Raw genomic sequence first — 14,487 nt, forward strand, 5'->3', positions numbered from 1 at the left:
GGCCAGGCAGGGTCCATTAAAAGCAAGCAGGATGAGAGTGGGGAGCCTGAGGTTTTAGGTCCAGGAAGAGCCTCAAGGGCAGGCGGACAAAACAAAGCCTGCTGGAAAAGACCCCTTGGTGATCAGCCACAGGCTACCTCTGCTTCCCACTAGAGAAGGGACTGGCCCCGGAGTACACTGGGGCCCAAGGAAGCCCTCCCCAGGGTCCCCACTAGAAGGGGTTACCAAATTATTTATTTTCCCTCCAAACCCTAAGTGATGAGGCCCTGCTGGGTCCTGTGCATAGTGTAGGCTTGGGCAGCTGCCAGGAGATGCCCCACAGCCGTCACTGCCAGAACTCACCTCAGGCCGCCAGAAGCCCCTAGAAGGTGTCTATCTGGGCAGTGGCCAAAACCCTCTGGCTATGGGGAGGAGGACAGGTGCCTCTCCAAGCCCTGGATCCCTCTAGGGCACAGGCCTGGAAACCGCCTGCCTCCCCAACACCATTTAAATCTCCGTAGCATAAGAGGAATACCACTACATCTCATTTTATTCTACGGATTTGGAATTAGGGCTCCTTTTCCCAAAAAACCTGCATTTTGAATAGTACAATCAACATGTAAATGTATTCAAAACATGCAACTGTGTGTTTGGATTTCCTGGAAGAAAGTTATCTGGGGCTGGCTGGTCTTTTCCCGCCCAGCACAAGCCTCCCTCAGCCCAGACAAGCTCTCTTGGGTGATCCTGAGCCCCTTGCAGTGAGTCTGGCCAGCTCTGTACCCCAGTCCCCACCCATACACACCAAGGGCCTCTCCCCAAAGGTGATGCGTGTTGTTGCTCTCAAGAGCAGGAAGGGGCCAGGGTGGTGGCTCATGCCTATAATCCCAGCACTTTGGAGGCCAAGGCAGGTGGAATGCCTGAGGTCAGGAGTTTGAGACCAGCCTGGCCAATATGGTGAAACCCCATCTCTACTAAAAATACAAAAATTAGCTGGGTGTGGTGGCGCATGCCTGCAGTCCCAGCTACCTGGGAGGCTGAGGCATGATAATCACTTAAACCTGGGAGGCAGAGGTTCAGTGAACCGAGACTGTGCCATTGCACTCCAGCCTGGGCAACAAGAGTAAGAAACTCTGTCTCAAGAAAGGAAAAAAAAAAAAAAAAAAAAAAGAAGGAAGAGGTCCACACCAGACACCTCTGGTGGGTTCCTGGGGGAAGGAGGCCCTGGTCTGAGGTGCTCGCCATTTGCAGGTGTGTCGTCCAAGCTCATCTGAGAGGCTCCAGGATGGGCTGTTGATGCTTCAGTCCCGCAGGGCAACGCTTTGGGTACACAGACTGCTGGGATGTTCTGACAGCCAGGGCTGCTTCCCCATCCCTGGAGGCTGAGAGAAGTTGTTCTTGGAGAGCAGGCCTCAGGCAGGTTGGTAGGGGCCACTGGGGGGGGGGCCTGGGTCCTGGGTGGGCCCAGAGTGACCCTGAGCAGGTGCTTAGGGACAGCAGCAGCCAGGCGGAGCCTTGTTTTGATCTCTTTATGACTCTCCTCTTTTCTCTAAAGAAAAGCTCCGTATCTGGCTGTCAGCTGTAGAGTCACCGCCTACTCGCGGCCTGCAGCCCTAGGAGGGAGAGTCCTCTTTCCCTCCATGTGGTTCTTCATGGCTGCATGTCTGGCACCCCCTGGCCCGCACCTCCCTATAAAGGCTGCTGCCAAAGGAGCCCCTAAGCCCCGGCTTGGCCTACCCAACCCCCACCAGGGCTGGGGTCCCCCAGAGGCCAGGCTCATTGCCGTTTCCATGGAGATGTGTGCACTCTGACCCCAGCCTTTCTCCATCCCAGGCTGGATAAAGAGGGCTTCCAAGTGGAAACCAGCAGTCTCAAGCTGCCCCGCCTCCCAGGCCCCAGGTGGCTCCTGCCTCCAAGGAGGGGAGGGAAGGAGGCCCCATCCCCTCAACTCAGGGCCCAGCAGGTCCAGAGCCGAAGCAGAGCTGCAGCCACGGCCAGAAGGGCCTCCCAACAACCCTTTCCCAGCCCTAACCACTCTGGTCTCCGGGCTGGAACTTCACCTTTCCCAAGATCTGGCTCTGTCCCAACTCCCACTCAGCCTGAAGGCCACATTGGTCCCCTGGGATGGCCCATGGGAGTGACAGCTGCAGCCACTGGAAGCCCACGGGCAGCACTGCAAGGCCTCTTGGGGCCATGTGAACAGAGCTTCCACTGAGTTGGGGTCCCCATCGAGTAGGGGTGATGGACATGGGGGCTGAAATCCAGCTAAGGAGACCCTCCCCGTGTCCTGGCTGAGTCCCAGTGGTCACCTCCAGGAATAAACCACATATCAGGACCAGGTTTCAGTCCTGGGGGCAACTGGAAATCCATCTCCCCACAAAGATGCTTCCTGGAGAGGCCACCCAAGCAAGCAGAGCCCCAGGCCTGAAAGGTGACCCCCACTGGTGTCACCCCTTGGACAGCCACAGACACCCACCTTTGGCAAGCACCAATCTGAACTTTACCCCTCTCACTGTGCCAGCTCTTAGCTGAGGGACAACTTCCTCCAGAGCCCTCTGTCATCCCCCATAGCCCCGTGAACACTACCTCTGGACTGGACTAGGGGCTCCTAGGCCTGGTTCCCCCTCCTACCGGTTTCTTAGGGCCACAAAACGCCAGAAAGTTACCCTCATCGTTCTGCAGGCTAGGAGCCTGAAAACAAGGTGCCAGCAGGGTGGGAGGCTCTGGGGAGGGTCCTCCCTGGTATCTCCTCAGCTTCCGGTGCTTGCCTCAATCCTTTGGTGGCAACCGCTGAACCCTGGCTCCGTGGTCACGTGGCCTCCGCCTTGCCTGAGTCTGTTTTCTCTTATGAGGACCAGAGATCTATTGGAGTAGGGCCCTTTCTAATAACCTTATCTTACCTTGATTACATCGGCAAAGACTCTATTTCCAGATGAGCTCGCACTTATAGATACCGGGTTAGGACCCAAAAATCTCTCTTTTGAGACAAGACCTCAGCTCTGTCGCCCACACTGGAGTGCAATGGTGTGATCACGACTCACTGCAGTCTTGACCTCCTGGGCTCAAGCGATCCTCCCGCCTCTGCTTCCTGAGTACCTGGGACTACGACCGATTTCATTATTGGTTTTTGTTTTTTTTTTTTTTCCAGAGCGGGGGGGGGGGGTCTCCCTAGTTGCCTAGACAGGTCTCAAACTCCTAAGGTCAAGCAATCGTCCTGCCTCCACCTCCCAAAGCAATGGGATTACAACCATGAGCACCTGGCTCTACAACACCTCTCTGACTAGTTGCAGGACTTTAGCAACTACAGTTGGGACCTTGTGTCAGGTCAGAGCCAGCCCCAGGGCTTGGGGCTCACCTGCACGCCAGGGCGTGCAGGGCGGCAGGGCTGGGACTGGTGACAGCCAGGTAAGCGCAGTGTCCAGGCAGGAGAAGAGGTCCCCGGGCTCCTCGACCGCCCACAGGGCGCCTGCTCAGCCACGACTCCCGCCCCACGGCCCAGTCCTGGCCTCACTTCTGTAGAGGCCCTGGCTAGGCTCCCCCCGGGCCCAGGCCCCGGTTCCCGCGCACCCCGCGACCTCGCCCCAGCCAGGCTCTCAGATTTTGCAGCTCGAGGTCCCTCGGAGGGAAGAAAGCGAGGCCTGGGTGCTGCGCCCCCCACTTCCTCCTGCCGCCCCCGCAGTCCCCGTTCTGCACAGGGACTTCCCCAGGGTCGGGACCACCCAGAGCAGGGCGCGCGGCCATTGCTGCCCACTCACTACAGCTTTGGCTAAAGAAACAGTTTCGTGCTAAAATAGCACTTCTTTTTTTAATTATGAAAATGGCAGGAAATTAAAACCCACAGCAGCAGAAGGAAGAAAATAAAAGTTCTTCCTAGATCCTGTGCCTGCAGCGACGACTCTGGGGAGCGCGTTGGGCCACTTCTTCCCTGGAATGGCGACCGTCTTTAGCAGCCTGAGTTAGGGACTGACCAGGGACAGCCAGAGTGCCACCCCAGCCAGTCTGGGACAGCCACGCAGGATGGAGGCTGCCTCCCCTTCTGCCAGTCAGCCAGATGTTGTACTATTTTTTATTGGAATAATTTTAGATTTACTGACAAGCTGCGAGGATCATAGAGAGCCCCCCAACCTGGTTTCCCCGAATGGTAACATCTTACATTTCCAGGGTAGCTTTGTGGAAACCAACACTGGTCCCTTACTATTAACTGATCACCAGGGTTTATTCAGAGTTCACCAGTTTTCCCACAAATGTAGAAGGATCTAAAAAGCAAATGTGGCTGGGCACAGTAGCTCCCACTGCTGTAATCCCAGCACTCTGGGAGACCCAGGCAGGTGGATGGCTTGAATCCAAGTTGAAGACCAACCCGGGCAACATAGGGAGACCTCATCTCTACAAAAATTTTTTTTTTTTTTTTTTTTTTTTTGAGACGGAGTCTCGCTCTGTCGCCCAGGCTGGAGTACAGTGGCCGGATCTCAGCTCACTGCAAGCTCCGCCTCCCAGGTTTACGCCATTCTCCTGCCTCAGCCTCCCAAGTAGCTGGGATTACAGGCGCCCGCCACCTCGCCCGGCTAGTTTTTTTGTATTTTTTTAGTAGAGGCGGGGTTTCACTGTGTTAGCCAGGATGGTCTTGATCTCCTGACCTCGTGATCCGCCCGTCTCGGCCTCCCAAAGTGCTGGGATTACAGGCTTGAGCCACCGCACCCGGCCTACAAAAATTTTAAAATTAGCCGAGCATGGTGGCATATGCCTGTAGTCCTAGCTACTCCAGAGGCCGAGGCGGGAGGATTGCTTGAGCCTGGGAGTTCAAGGCTGCAGTGAGCTATGATCACACCACTGCACTCCAGCCTGGGTGACAGACTCTGTCTCAAAAAATAAAAAATAAAAAGCAAATCTAGGTGCAGCAACCCACCATGGCGCATGTTTACCTACGTAACAAACTTGCATGTTCTGCACATGCATCCTGGGACTTAAAGTACAATAAAACTAAAGAAAAAAAAAATCTATATACAGAAGATGGAGCCCAGCCAGAGCGCTAGTGTGCAGCACCCCACTGACCTGGGGGCAGTAGCATAGCTGGAATCTGTGGGGAAGGCCCTGGAGAGGAAAGTGTTTGCAGGGAAGCCTGAGATATCCCACTGTCCTTGGCTGAGGAGTGGGCTGCACCTGCTCAGGATGAGGCCACCTGGACTTAACAGGAAGCAAGCTGCCATAGAAACTCTGGCCCAGCCTGCATGGAGAGACCTCATTCTAACCTCACTGATGTCCCTCATGAATGCTTTGGTACCTGGCTCCAAACCCGTCTCAGCCCACAGGCTTGGTATGCAGCTGAGACACCAGGAGCCATGCCCTGGGAACTGGGACGGTGTCCTAGAGCAAATTCTCTAGGTACATCCTGTCTTGGTTATCTATTGCTGAAAATGGATTATCCTCAGTTCTTCCCCATGTGTGCCTCTCTATCTGAGTGTCCTCGTGACCTGGCAGCTGGCTGTTCCCAGAGTGGAAATCCAAAAGGGACCAGGGAGTCTGTAATCCCAGCATTTTGGGAGGCCGAGGTAGGTGAATTGCTTGAGCCCTAGAGTTCAAGACCAGCCTGGGCAATGTGGTGAGACCCCATCTCTACAAAAAATACATAAATTAAGCAGGCATGGTGGCCATGTGCCTATAGTCCTAGGTACTCTAGAGGCTAAGGTGGGAGGATCCCTTGAGCCTGGGAGGTGGAGGCTGCAGTGAACTGCGATTTTGCACCACTGCACTCCAGCCTGGGCAAAAGAGCGAGACCCTATCTTCAAAAAAAAGTGGGTTCCATTGATTCTAATAACAAAATTTTTGAAAAAATAACAACAAATTTAGGTCAACATGGTGCCTCTTGCCTAATGCCAGCATTTCTTTGGGAAGCTGAGGCAGGAGGCTCACTTGAGGCCAGGAATTAAAGACCACCCTGGGCAACATAGTGAGACCCTGTCTCTACAAAAAATTAAATAACTAGCCAGGCATGGTGGCACATGCTTGTGGTCCCAGCTACTCAAGGAGGCTGAGGCAGGAAGACTGCTTGAGCCCAGAGGTCAAGGCTGTGGCGAGCCGTGATCATACCACTGCACCCCAGACTGGGCAACAGAGTAAGGCCCTGTTTCAAATATATATATATATACACAAATGCACAGCCCTCCCATGTCCCAGCCCAAAGCCACCACTTTTTTTTTTTTTTTTTTTTTGAGATGGAGTCTAGCTATGTCTCAAAAAGTATAACGTAGTATAGTGTACATGTACACTGGAATGTACTGGCACGATCTCACCGCAACCTCCATCTCCCAGGTTCACGCCATTCTCCTGCCTAAGCCTCCCAAGCAGCTGGGATTACAGGCGCCTGCCACCCCGCCCAGCTATTTTTTTGTATTTTTAGTAGAGACGGGGTTTCACCATGTTGGCCAGGATGGTCTCAATCTCCTGATCTCGTGATCGGCCCACCTCAGCCTCCCAAAGTGCTGGGATTACAGGTATGAGCCACCGTGCTTGGCCCAAAGTCACCACTTTTATGTGCAGGTGGTTCCTCAGTGGGGTGAGAGGAAGCTGGAGGCTGGAGGCTGACCTCCGCTTCTGCTGCATGTACCTGGCGAAAGTTTCTCCCAGCTGCAGGAAGGTGACCTGGTATCCAAGGTTTTTCTCCTGTGCTGTCACCCTCGCCCCTGCCATCACCAGCAAGTGCAAGCACCCTTGGTGTGTGGAGCATCCCACTCTCGTCAGCTTACTTGCTCTGGTACCTGGCTCCAAACCCCTCTCAGCCCGCAGGCCAGTGATCCTGCTATCTTCTGCTGTCTCCCACTGCCCCCTCCTGTTCTTCCCTTTCCCTCTCCTCAGTTTAAATTCCTGGGACAAGCCTCATAGTCTCTTGCAAACATCCTTGACTCTCTTCTTTCATCATACTTCCCAGCAAACCCCCAATCTGGGCAAATGCAACTCTGGCTGCTTTGCACCAGAGCGTGGGTCAAGTACAGCACACAGCCCTTCTAAGTCTTTCTCTAGTTCACTAACTGGTTTCCTAACCTCCCTGACTAGATCCCTAACTTCCTCCCTAACTAGATCCCTAGCCCCCTTCCCTAACTAGATCCCTAAACCCAACTAGGTCCCTAACCTCCCTGACTAGTCCCTAACCCCCTCCTTAACTGGATCCCTAACCCCCTCCCTGACTGGGTCCCTAACCCCCTCCCTAACTACATCCGTAACTTCCCTAATGCAGCCGTGTGCTACCTGGACTTCCTGCCCTGTTTCTCTGTCACTTGTATACACACGAGTGACTATGGAAGGTTATGTGTGATTTGTGAGGCACATAGGGAGAAGGAAAAGGAAGTTTCCCAAACCAAAAAAGAAAAGAGACAGCGAGAGAGAAAGGCTAAAAACAGTGCTTGCTATTAAACCCTGCACCATGGTTCTGTGACCTTGTTCTGCTGCATATGGAGAGGCGGGACTGGAAGGCCTCATTCCAGCCTTAAGGGTACACAGTCAGCTGGCTGGATGCCAGATTTCTACTTATTTCTTTTGACCTATTTTTTTTTTTTTTCTTTTTTGAGACAGAGTCTCACTCTGTCACCAGGCTGAAGTGCAGTGACGCAACCTCGGCTCACTGTAACCTCCGACTCCCTGGTTAAAGCAATTCTCCTGCCTCAGCCTCCCGAGTAGCTGGGATTACAGGGATGCACCCTAATAATCCCCAGCTAATTTTTGTATGTTTAGTAGAGACAGGGTTTCACCATGTTGGCCAGGATGGGCTCGATCTCCTGATCACGTGATCAGCCTGCCTCGGCCTCCCAAAGTGCTGGGATTACAGGTGTGAGTCACCGCGCCTGACCACAGTTATTTTAATTGTTGAAAATTAATTTATCTAAGATCCCACCCTGCCTGGGCTGCACAAGCATCGAAGACAGCACCTGCCTGTGTCAGTCCTGCTATTGTCTCTCCACTGCCAGGCTTTCCTTGTCCTGGTCCAGGGATGGTGGTTCATCCCAACTGCAGGCAAGGGTGTGTTCCACATTTCCTCACACCTGGCACTTTGGGCAGGGTGGAGGCCGCGGGGAGGGCTTCCCCCCTCGTCCAGTGTCCTTCAAAGTCCTGTAAACAGACACTAGCACAGATGGGGCAGTCACCACCTCCTGCTTGGCCTTCTCAGGACACCTGGGACCCCACGGCATCAACAGGAGGAGCCCTGTTTCTCCCCTCCCTGGGGTCTCCCTCCCTAGCTAGCATCGGGCAGGGTCATCTGGTGCTCAGGACCAATGTCCCGACCAGGACTAGGACAGTGTCCTACAGCTGAGCCATAAAAAGTCCAGTTCTTTCTGAGCCTGACCAACTGTCCACTCCAGCTCAGGCCTGACCCTGGGTGGGGAGACAAGGACTATCCTTCTGTATCCCCCTTTTGTCTCCTGAGGGATGTGTGGAAACGGGGCCCCTTCATGTCTGTTGGCAGCACAGGCCTAGGTCAGGCCTAGTTGTGCTTAAACTCAGTCTGCATTTGATGTCTGCAGTGCCCACTGACCAGTGTGGACACAGGGACTTACAAACGGCTTCAGAGTGCCCTGCACTAAACAATGTTCCCTTCTCCCACCTGAGATGGGGAATCCAAGCGCATCCAGGCCCAGTACCTGGCAGTTCCTGTTTGGGAAAACCACCCAGGCAAGCAGGCTAAACCCAAGTTTTCCTGATAGGTGAGGACCGACTGCACGGACAGCAGGGGCGGAGGGGACCCTGGGGAGGGAGCCTCCTAGGGAGATGTGCCATTCAACCAGCCTCTCAAGACTGGGGAGCTGGCTGGCATCTGGCGTTTCACACCCCATGTGCTCCAGGGAACAGAGATGCTGAGTGTGCGCTACAAAACCCTCCCCAGGCAGGGTCCTGAGGTGCCGCGGAGAAGGAGGCAGGTTACATCCCTGAACAAGACAGAGGGCAAGGCAAATGCCGTGCTGGGGATCTCCTAGCTGGAGATCTCGACCAGCTGGGCCCCCAGCGCCGCAGGTCCCCATATTTCTCACTGTCTGCTTTCTCTGCCCCAACTCAGGGATCCTCATCTTAGGGAAGGAAGGGGAAGGTGGGGCTCAGAGGTCACGGTCTGCTAGGAGGCTGCACGGTCTCTCTTCCCTGGACTGGTCAGGTTGGCTGTTAAAACGGGCTGCGGGGAGGCTCTTGGGAGACAGCGCATGAGCGGTCCGCGAGCCCAGCCCAGCTCTGGCGGGAATTCTGGAGACTCCGAGCCAGGTCCTTGGTGTCCTGGCCTTCGGCTCTTCCTTCTTGGACTGGGAGGTGGAGCGGACAGGGTTTGGCCCAGGTTAGGAAACCTGGCGCCCTTGCGGCGCCCGGGACCCCAGGGGCTGCTTAGGCCAGAGCGAAACGAGGGGTCCCCCCGCGCCCAAGCAGGACCCACGTCCATCCCTCCCGCTCAGACGGGAGGACGCGGTGTGCCGGGGTTGGCGGTGGTGTACTGGCTGCGCCGCCGCCCAGCCTAGTGCCCTCGCCTCCAGGGGCCGGCATGGCCCTGTCCTTTGGGGCGGGACCCTGCGCTCCCGTCCCCATAGTGGTGGCCGGGGACCCCCGACGCCGAGCAGCGCCGTATCTGGGGAGGGCCGCCTGGTACGCAGGGAAGAGGCACTCAGGGCTGCGCGCGCCGCAGTGCAAACCGCCGAGAGTAGAGCCACAGAGCAGGGGAGGCCGGCGAGGACCGCGGCCGAGGGCGACAAGGGCGCCTCTCCATCCCCAGCGTCCCCTGACTTGCCCTTGGAGCCCCAAGCTCTCAGGAGCCGTTTTCTACTCGTGGGTGCAGGACTTAGTCCCAGAAAAGTTCCGGACACACCGGGTGTTGCCGCCGCCCGGAGACGAAAAGACAATACCCGCGCAAGCGCGGCCGACTCCCTCAGCTCCTGCGCCGCCACGCTGCAAACGGCGGCGTCCACGGTACGACGGGAACCAGGATACAGCGAGCCGCGGAAGCCCGCTGTTCCGGTGCCAGTGCACGCCGGGAGCGGTAGTCCGCGCCTCAGGGTAGTCCGCCGCCCCGGTGCACGCCGGGATCGGTAGTCCGCGCCCCAGAGTGCAGGCCGTCCCGGTGCACGCCGGAACCGGTAGTCCGCGGTGGTGCGGTCCGCCCCTCACCTGGCCGGCGGCGGGCGCTGAGGGGCCCAATGGGAGCTGCGGCCTGGCCGCCCCGCCCTGCGCCTCTGGACGTCTGTGCTGGGACAAGGCCGCCGCCGGTGCCGGGTCCTTGAGCTGAGCGCCGCCAGTCCGAGGCCAGCCGCCGCCGTCAGCCGTCCGCACGGGCCGGGCCTGAGGCGCCGCCGGGACGGCATAGAGACGCGGCAGCCGCGGAGAAGGAGAAGGAGGCAGCTCGGGAGGCCTGAGCTGCCGCCGCGCCCGGGCACATGGCGTCCATCTTACTGAGGAGCTGCCGCGGCCGGGCGCCCGCCCGCCTCCCTCCGCCGTCTCGGATCACCGCCCCGCGGGGTAAGCGGCGGGCGCCCCAGGGCGGGGCCGGCTCTGGGCTGGTGGGTCGGGAGCGCGGACGACCCTCGGGTTCGGGCTGGTTGTCGCGTGATGCGGGGTCCCGGCGGTCCCGGCCTCCGGAGCCCCTGTGGGCCGGTGGGGCCCCGAATCTCGTTGGCGGGCTGGACCGCCAGCGCCGGGCGGAGCCGCTGGGCCTCTGCCTGGTGCTGTGACCTTAAGCGGCCGGGTCCCCGCGGGTCACTGCCTCCGAGACAGGCTTGGGAAAGTTCTGAAGGGCTGGGCAGCCCTGGCGCGTCCTGCGCGAGTAAGCTCCGTGGAACGTGTCGTCCACGCACGAGGTCGGCCGTGCCCTTAAGTCACGTTTGGGGTCCCGGAGACGAGACTGGATGGGCCGGGCAGACACCAGCGAGCAGGACCTGCTGGGCCGCAGGAGCCTTCCTGGTCCGTCACCCATGAGGTGATGCCAGCACCCACAGACCCCTGTGGTGTGATTAGGCCACGACCTGCACCCGGGGGACACGCGGACTCCGGAGCCCTGAGGGTCCTCAGGGTGCGTGGCCTTAGCCACCCTAACCTAAGGTGCTGCCTGGAGTGAATGCTCTTCCAGGGTGTGCCCACCTCCTCCTCCTCTCTCATTAACCAACTTATCTGAGTTTATGTCCTTATTTGTAAAATTGGAATAAACATAAAACTTGCTAAGGGGGACTCAAAGTAATTAGTGCAGTGGTGCGATCATACTCATTGCACCTCCAACTCCTGGGCTCAAGCTGTCCTTCTGCCTCAGCCTCCCAAGTTGTTAGTTGTACCACACAACACCCAGCTAATTGTTTTTTTTTTTTTTTTGTAATTTTTTTGTAGAGACAGGTCTCGATATGTTGCCCAGTCTGGTCTTGAACTCCAAGGCTCAAGTGATCCTCCTGCTTTGGCCTCCTGAAGTGCTGGGATTACAGGAGCCACCATGCCCAGACACCCAGCTTCAATTCTTGTCTCTGTTGAGACATAGATTGAAGTTGCCCTGAATGTATCCTCCCAATTCTTGGTTTTTTTTGTTGTTGTTGTTGTTGTTTTTTGGAGACAGTGTCTCTATCTGTTGCTCAGGCTAAAGTGCAGTGGTGTGATCTTGGCTTACAGCAACCCCCACCTCCTGGGTTCAAGTGATTCTCCTGCCTCAGCCTCCTGAGTTGCTGGAATTACAGGCACCCACCACCACGACTGGCTAATTTTTGTATTTTTAGTAGAGACGGTTTTCCCTGTGTTGGCCAGGTTGGTCTCGAACTCCTGACCTCAGGTGATCCACCCACCTCAGCCTCCCAAAGTGCTGGGATTACAGGCATGAGCCACCTCGCCTGGCCCCCAATTCTTGTAATTTTTTTTTTTTTTTTTTGAGACGGAGTCTCGCTCTGTAGCCCAGGCTGGAGTGCAGTGGCCAGATCTCAGCTCACTGCAAGCTCCGCCTCCCGAGTTCACGCCATTCTCCTGCCTCAGCTTCCCGAGTAGCTGGGACTACAGGCGCCCGCCACCTCGCCCGGCTAGTTTTTTGTATTTCTTAGTAGAGACGGGGTTTCACCGTGTTAGCCAGGATGGTCTCGATCTCCTGACCTCATGATCCACCCGTCTCGGCCTCCCAAAGTGCTGGGATTACAGGCTTGAGCCACCGCGCCCGGCCCAATTCTGGTAATTTTTAACAATAATGGCTGGTTAGCCACTAAAACTTTTGGAGTGGTGGGAGGATGTTGGGTGGTGAAACTGCACAGTCTGAAGGTGGAGCTCAGCATTTGGTCTTTCCAGTTGCTGTGTTAGATGTTAGAGCTCTCTCTGGACCTCTTGATGGTGATAAAAGTACTTTTGCCACTTCATGCTTATGTAGCAGGTTTTTGGTAAATAATAATAATTAACTTTTTATGTGTGATTCTGTCATTTCAGGAAAACAAATGTCTTCCGTAGGTACTACTGCACTTTGTGACAGGGACACTGGCAGGTCTGCTGTAAGAACAGTAGGGATTTCAGAGCCAGCACAACCCAGGGCTGGACTGTGGAGGAGGTCCCTGAACCCCTATGAGTGATACACCAAGTGGAGTGCTGCAGGCCCCTGCTACTAACATCTTACATGAGTAGGGTTCGTTGTCACAGTTAATGAACTGACCTTGATCTGTTACTGTTCACTAAAGTCCATAATGTATTCAGATTTTCTTTCCTCTCCTATTCTTCACTCTAAGGTCTTTTTTCTCTCCCAGGACCCATCTGTACCACCCATCTTGATTACTTCTCAGGCTTTCCTTGTCTGCAGTGACCTTGACATCTTTGAGGAGGAGTGCTCAGGGGGAGTGTAGGGTGCTTGCTGCTCTACTGGTATTTCTTGATGTTTCCTCATAATCAAGCTGGGAAAGATGGTTTTTCTGGAGGAAGACCACAGAGGTGAAGCATCCTCATCACATCATGTCTAGGCTCCATGCTATCCAAATGATTTGTCACTGTCGATGTTGACCTTGATTGGTAGGCTGAAGTGGTGTTTGTCAGGTTTTCAGTGCCCAGTTACTCTTCTCCTGCCTCTCCATATTGTCCTCTTTGGGAGGAAATCACTTTATGAGTAGAAGCGGGGTTGACCCTAAGGGCTGTGTAGGAGAGGTGACCTCTGGCCTGAGCTGCCTGGGGACAACAGTGCCATTTGTTGAAACTGGGGAGGACTTGGGGAGGAGCACAAGGCGGGGGGTGAGTTGAGAGTTCTTGGAGGTGTGGACTCATCAGACCTGTGGGGGGTGTGTATTCAAGTCAGGGAAGAGATTGCCTGGGTAGGAGGTGGAGGTCAGGTAGGGAGGATCTCCCAGGAGTGGCAAGGGGATCATTGTCTCCTGGAAGCCAGGTGAAGAAAGGTGTGTTATGATAAGAAATATATTTGTTCTTTGACCCGATCCTGGCACCAGCACTGAGGGCTGAAAACCCCGGAAGTTTCCTGAATGATGGGAGTGTCTTTTTTCATTTATTTGTATTTTGAGACAGGGTCTTGCTCTGTCACCCAGGCTGGAGTGCAGAAGCTTGATCATGGCCCACTGCAGCCTCTAAGCGATCCTCCTGCCAGCTGATTTTTTTTATTTTTTGTAGAGACAGGGTCTCTCTGTGTTGCCCAGGCTTAACTCCTCAGCTCAACAGCAATCCACCCACCTTGGCCTCCCAGAGTGCTAGGATTACAGGCGTGAGTTTGGGAGTGTCTTCTATTATTCATTATCACAGCACTTGAGTTTATGCTAATGAGGTGACTCTAGGCAAGCCCTTAGATAGATTGAGGCGCTGGCCGTGATGTGATTAGAGGGTGGGAACTTCCTGCCCCTTCCAAGGAAGGGAGAGGGTTTGGAGATTTAGTTCAGTCCCCATGGCCAGTAGGCCAATACTGTAATCAATCATGAAGCCTTGATGAGAACTTCCGGGTGAGGAGGCTGGTGAGGCTTCCCATTGGTGTTCACCCTGCTCCACAGGACAAAGGATCCTGTGCTCAGGACCTCTCTGGCCTTGGCGTCTTGGCCTTTCTATCTGGTTGTTCCTAGGCACCGTTTATAATAAACTGTGATAGTAAGTAGAGTCCATTGCTGGCATCTGAGTCATTCTTGTGAATTATCAAAACCAAGGCAGTCATGGGAACCCTCAAATTTGTAGTCAGCTGAAGTGTGGGTAGCCTGGGCATATGGAGTGGGGGCAGTCTTGTGGGACTGAGCCCTTACCCTGTGAGGTCTGCACTAACTCCGGGTAGTGTCAGTATGGAATTAAATTGTTGGACTCCTAGTTGGAGAATTCGTTGATGTTGGAAAAAAGAACAGAAGGGCTCCCAGCAGGGCCTGGCCACAGATGACATCTGTGCTCATGAGGGACATGGAACAGTGATCCCCGTCGCCCTGGATGGCCTTGACTGGGGGTTCCTTGGAGAGCTGGGGACAGAAGCCATCAGAACAGGTTTTGGGGAGAGCCTAGTAAGGAAGCCAGTGGGACAGCAAGTGTTAGAGAGAAGGTAGGATCACTGCGGGGGGCAGATCAGGGAGCTCT

At 55.4% G+C, this 14,487-nt stretch overlaps 1 protein-coding gene across 4 annotated transcripts in view; it reads left to right on the forward strand.

Moving 5' to 3' along the window:
* Positions 1–10,082: 10,082 nt before the first annotated feature.
* LETM1 (leucine zipper and EF-hand containing transmembrane protein 1) overlaps positions 10,083–14,487 on the forward strand; it is a 43,013-nt gene continuing 38,608 nt past the window's right edge. For 2 of the 4 annotated variants that reach the window (XM_008018131.3, XM_008018132.3), the window contains exon 1: positions 10,083–10,455. In XM_008018131.3, the coding sequence (XP_008016322.1) occupies positions 10,374–10,455 (82 nt within the window). In that variant the 5' untranslated portion in view covers positions 10,083–10,373. The remainder of the gene's footprint in view (positions 10,456–14,487) is intronic. The other 2 variants (XM_008018134.3, XM_008018133.3) reach the window with 2 other exon arrangements.

Source organism: Chlorocebus sabaeus, chromosome 27, assembly GCF_047675955.1.
Source record: "Chlorocebus sabaeus isolate Y175 chromosome 27, mChlSab1.0.hap1, whole genome shotgun sequence".
Classification (NCBI taxonomy): domain Eukaryota; kingdom Metazoa; phylum Chordata; class Mammalia; order Primates; family Cercopithecidae; genus Chlorocebus; species Chlorocebus sabaeus.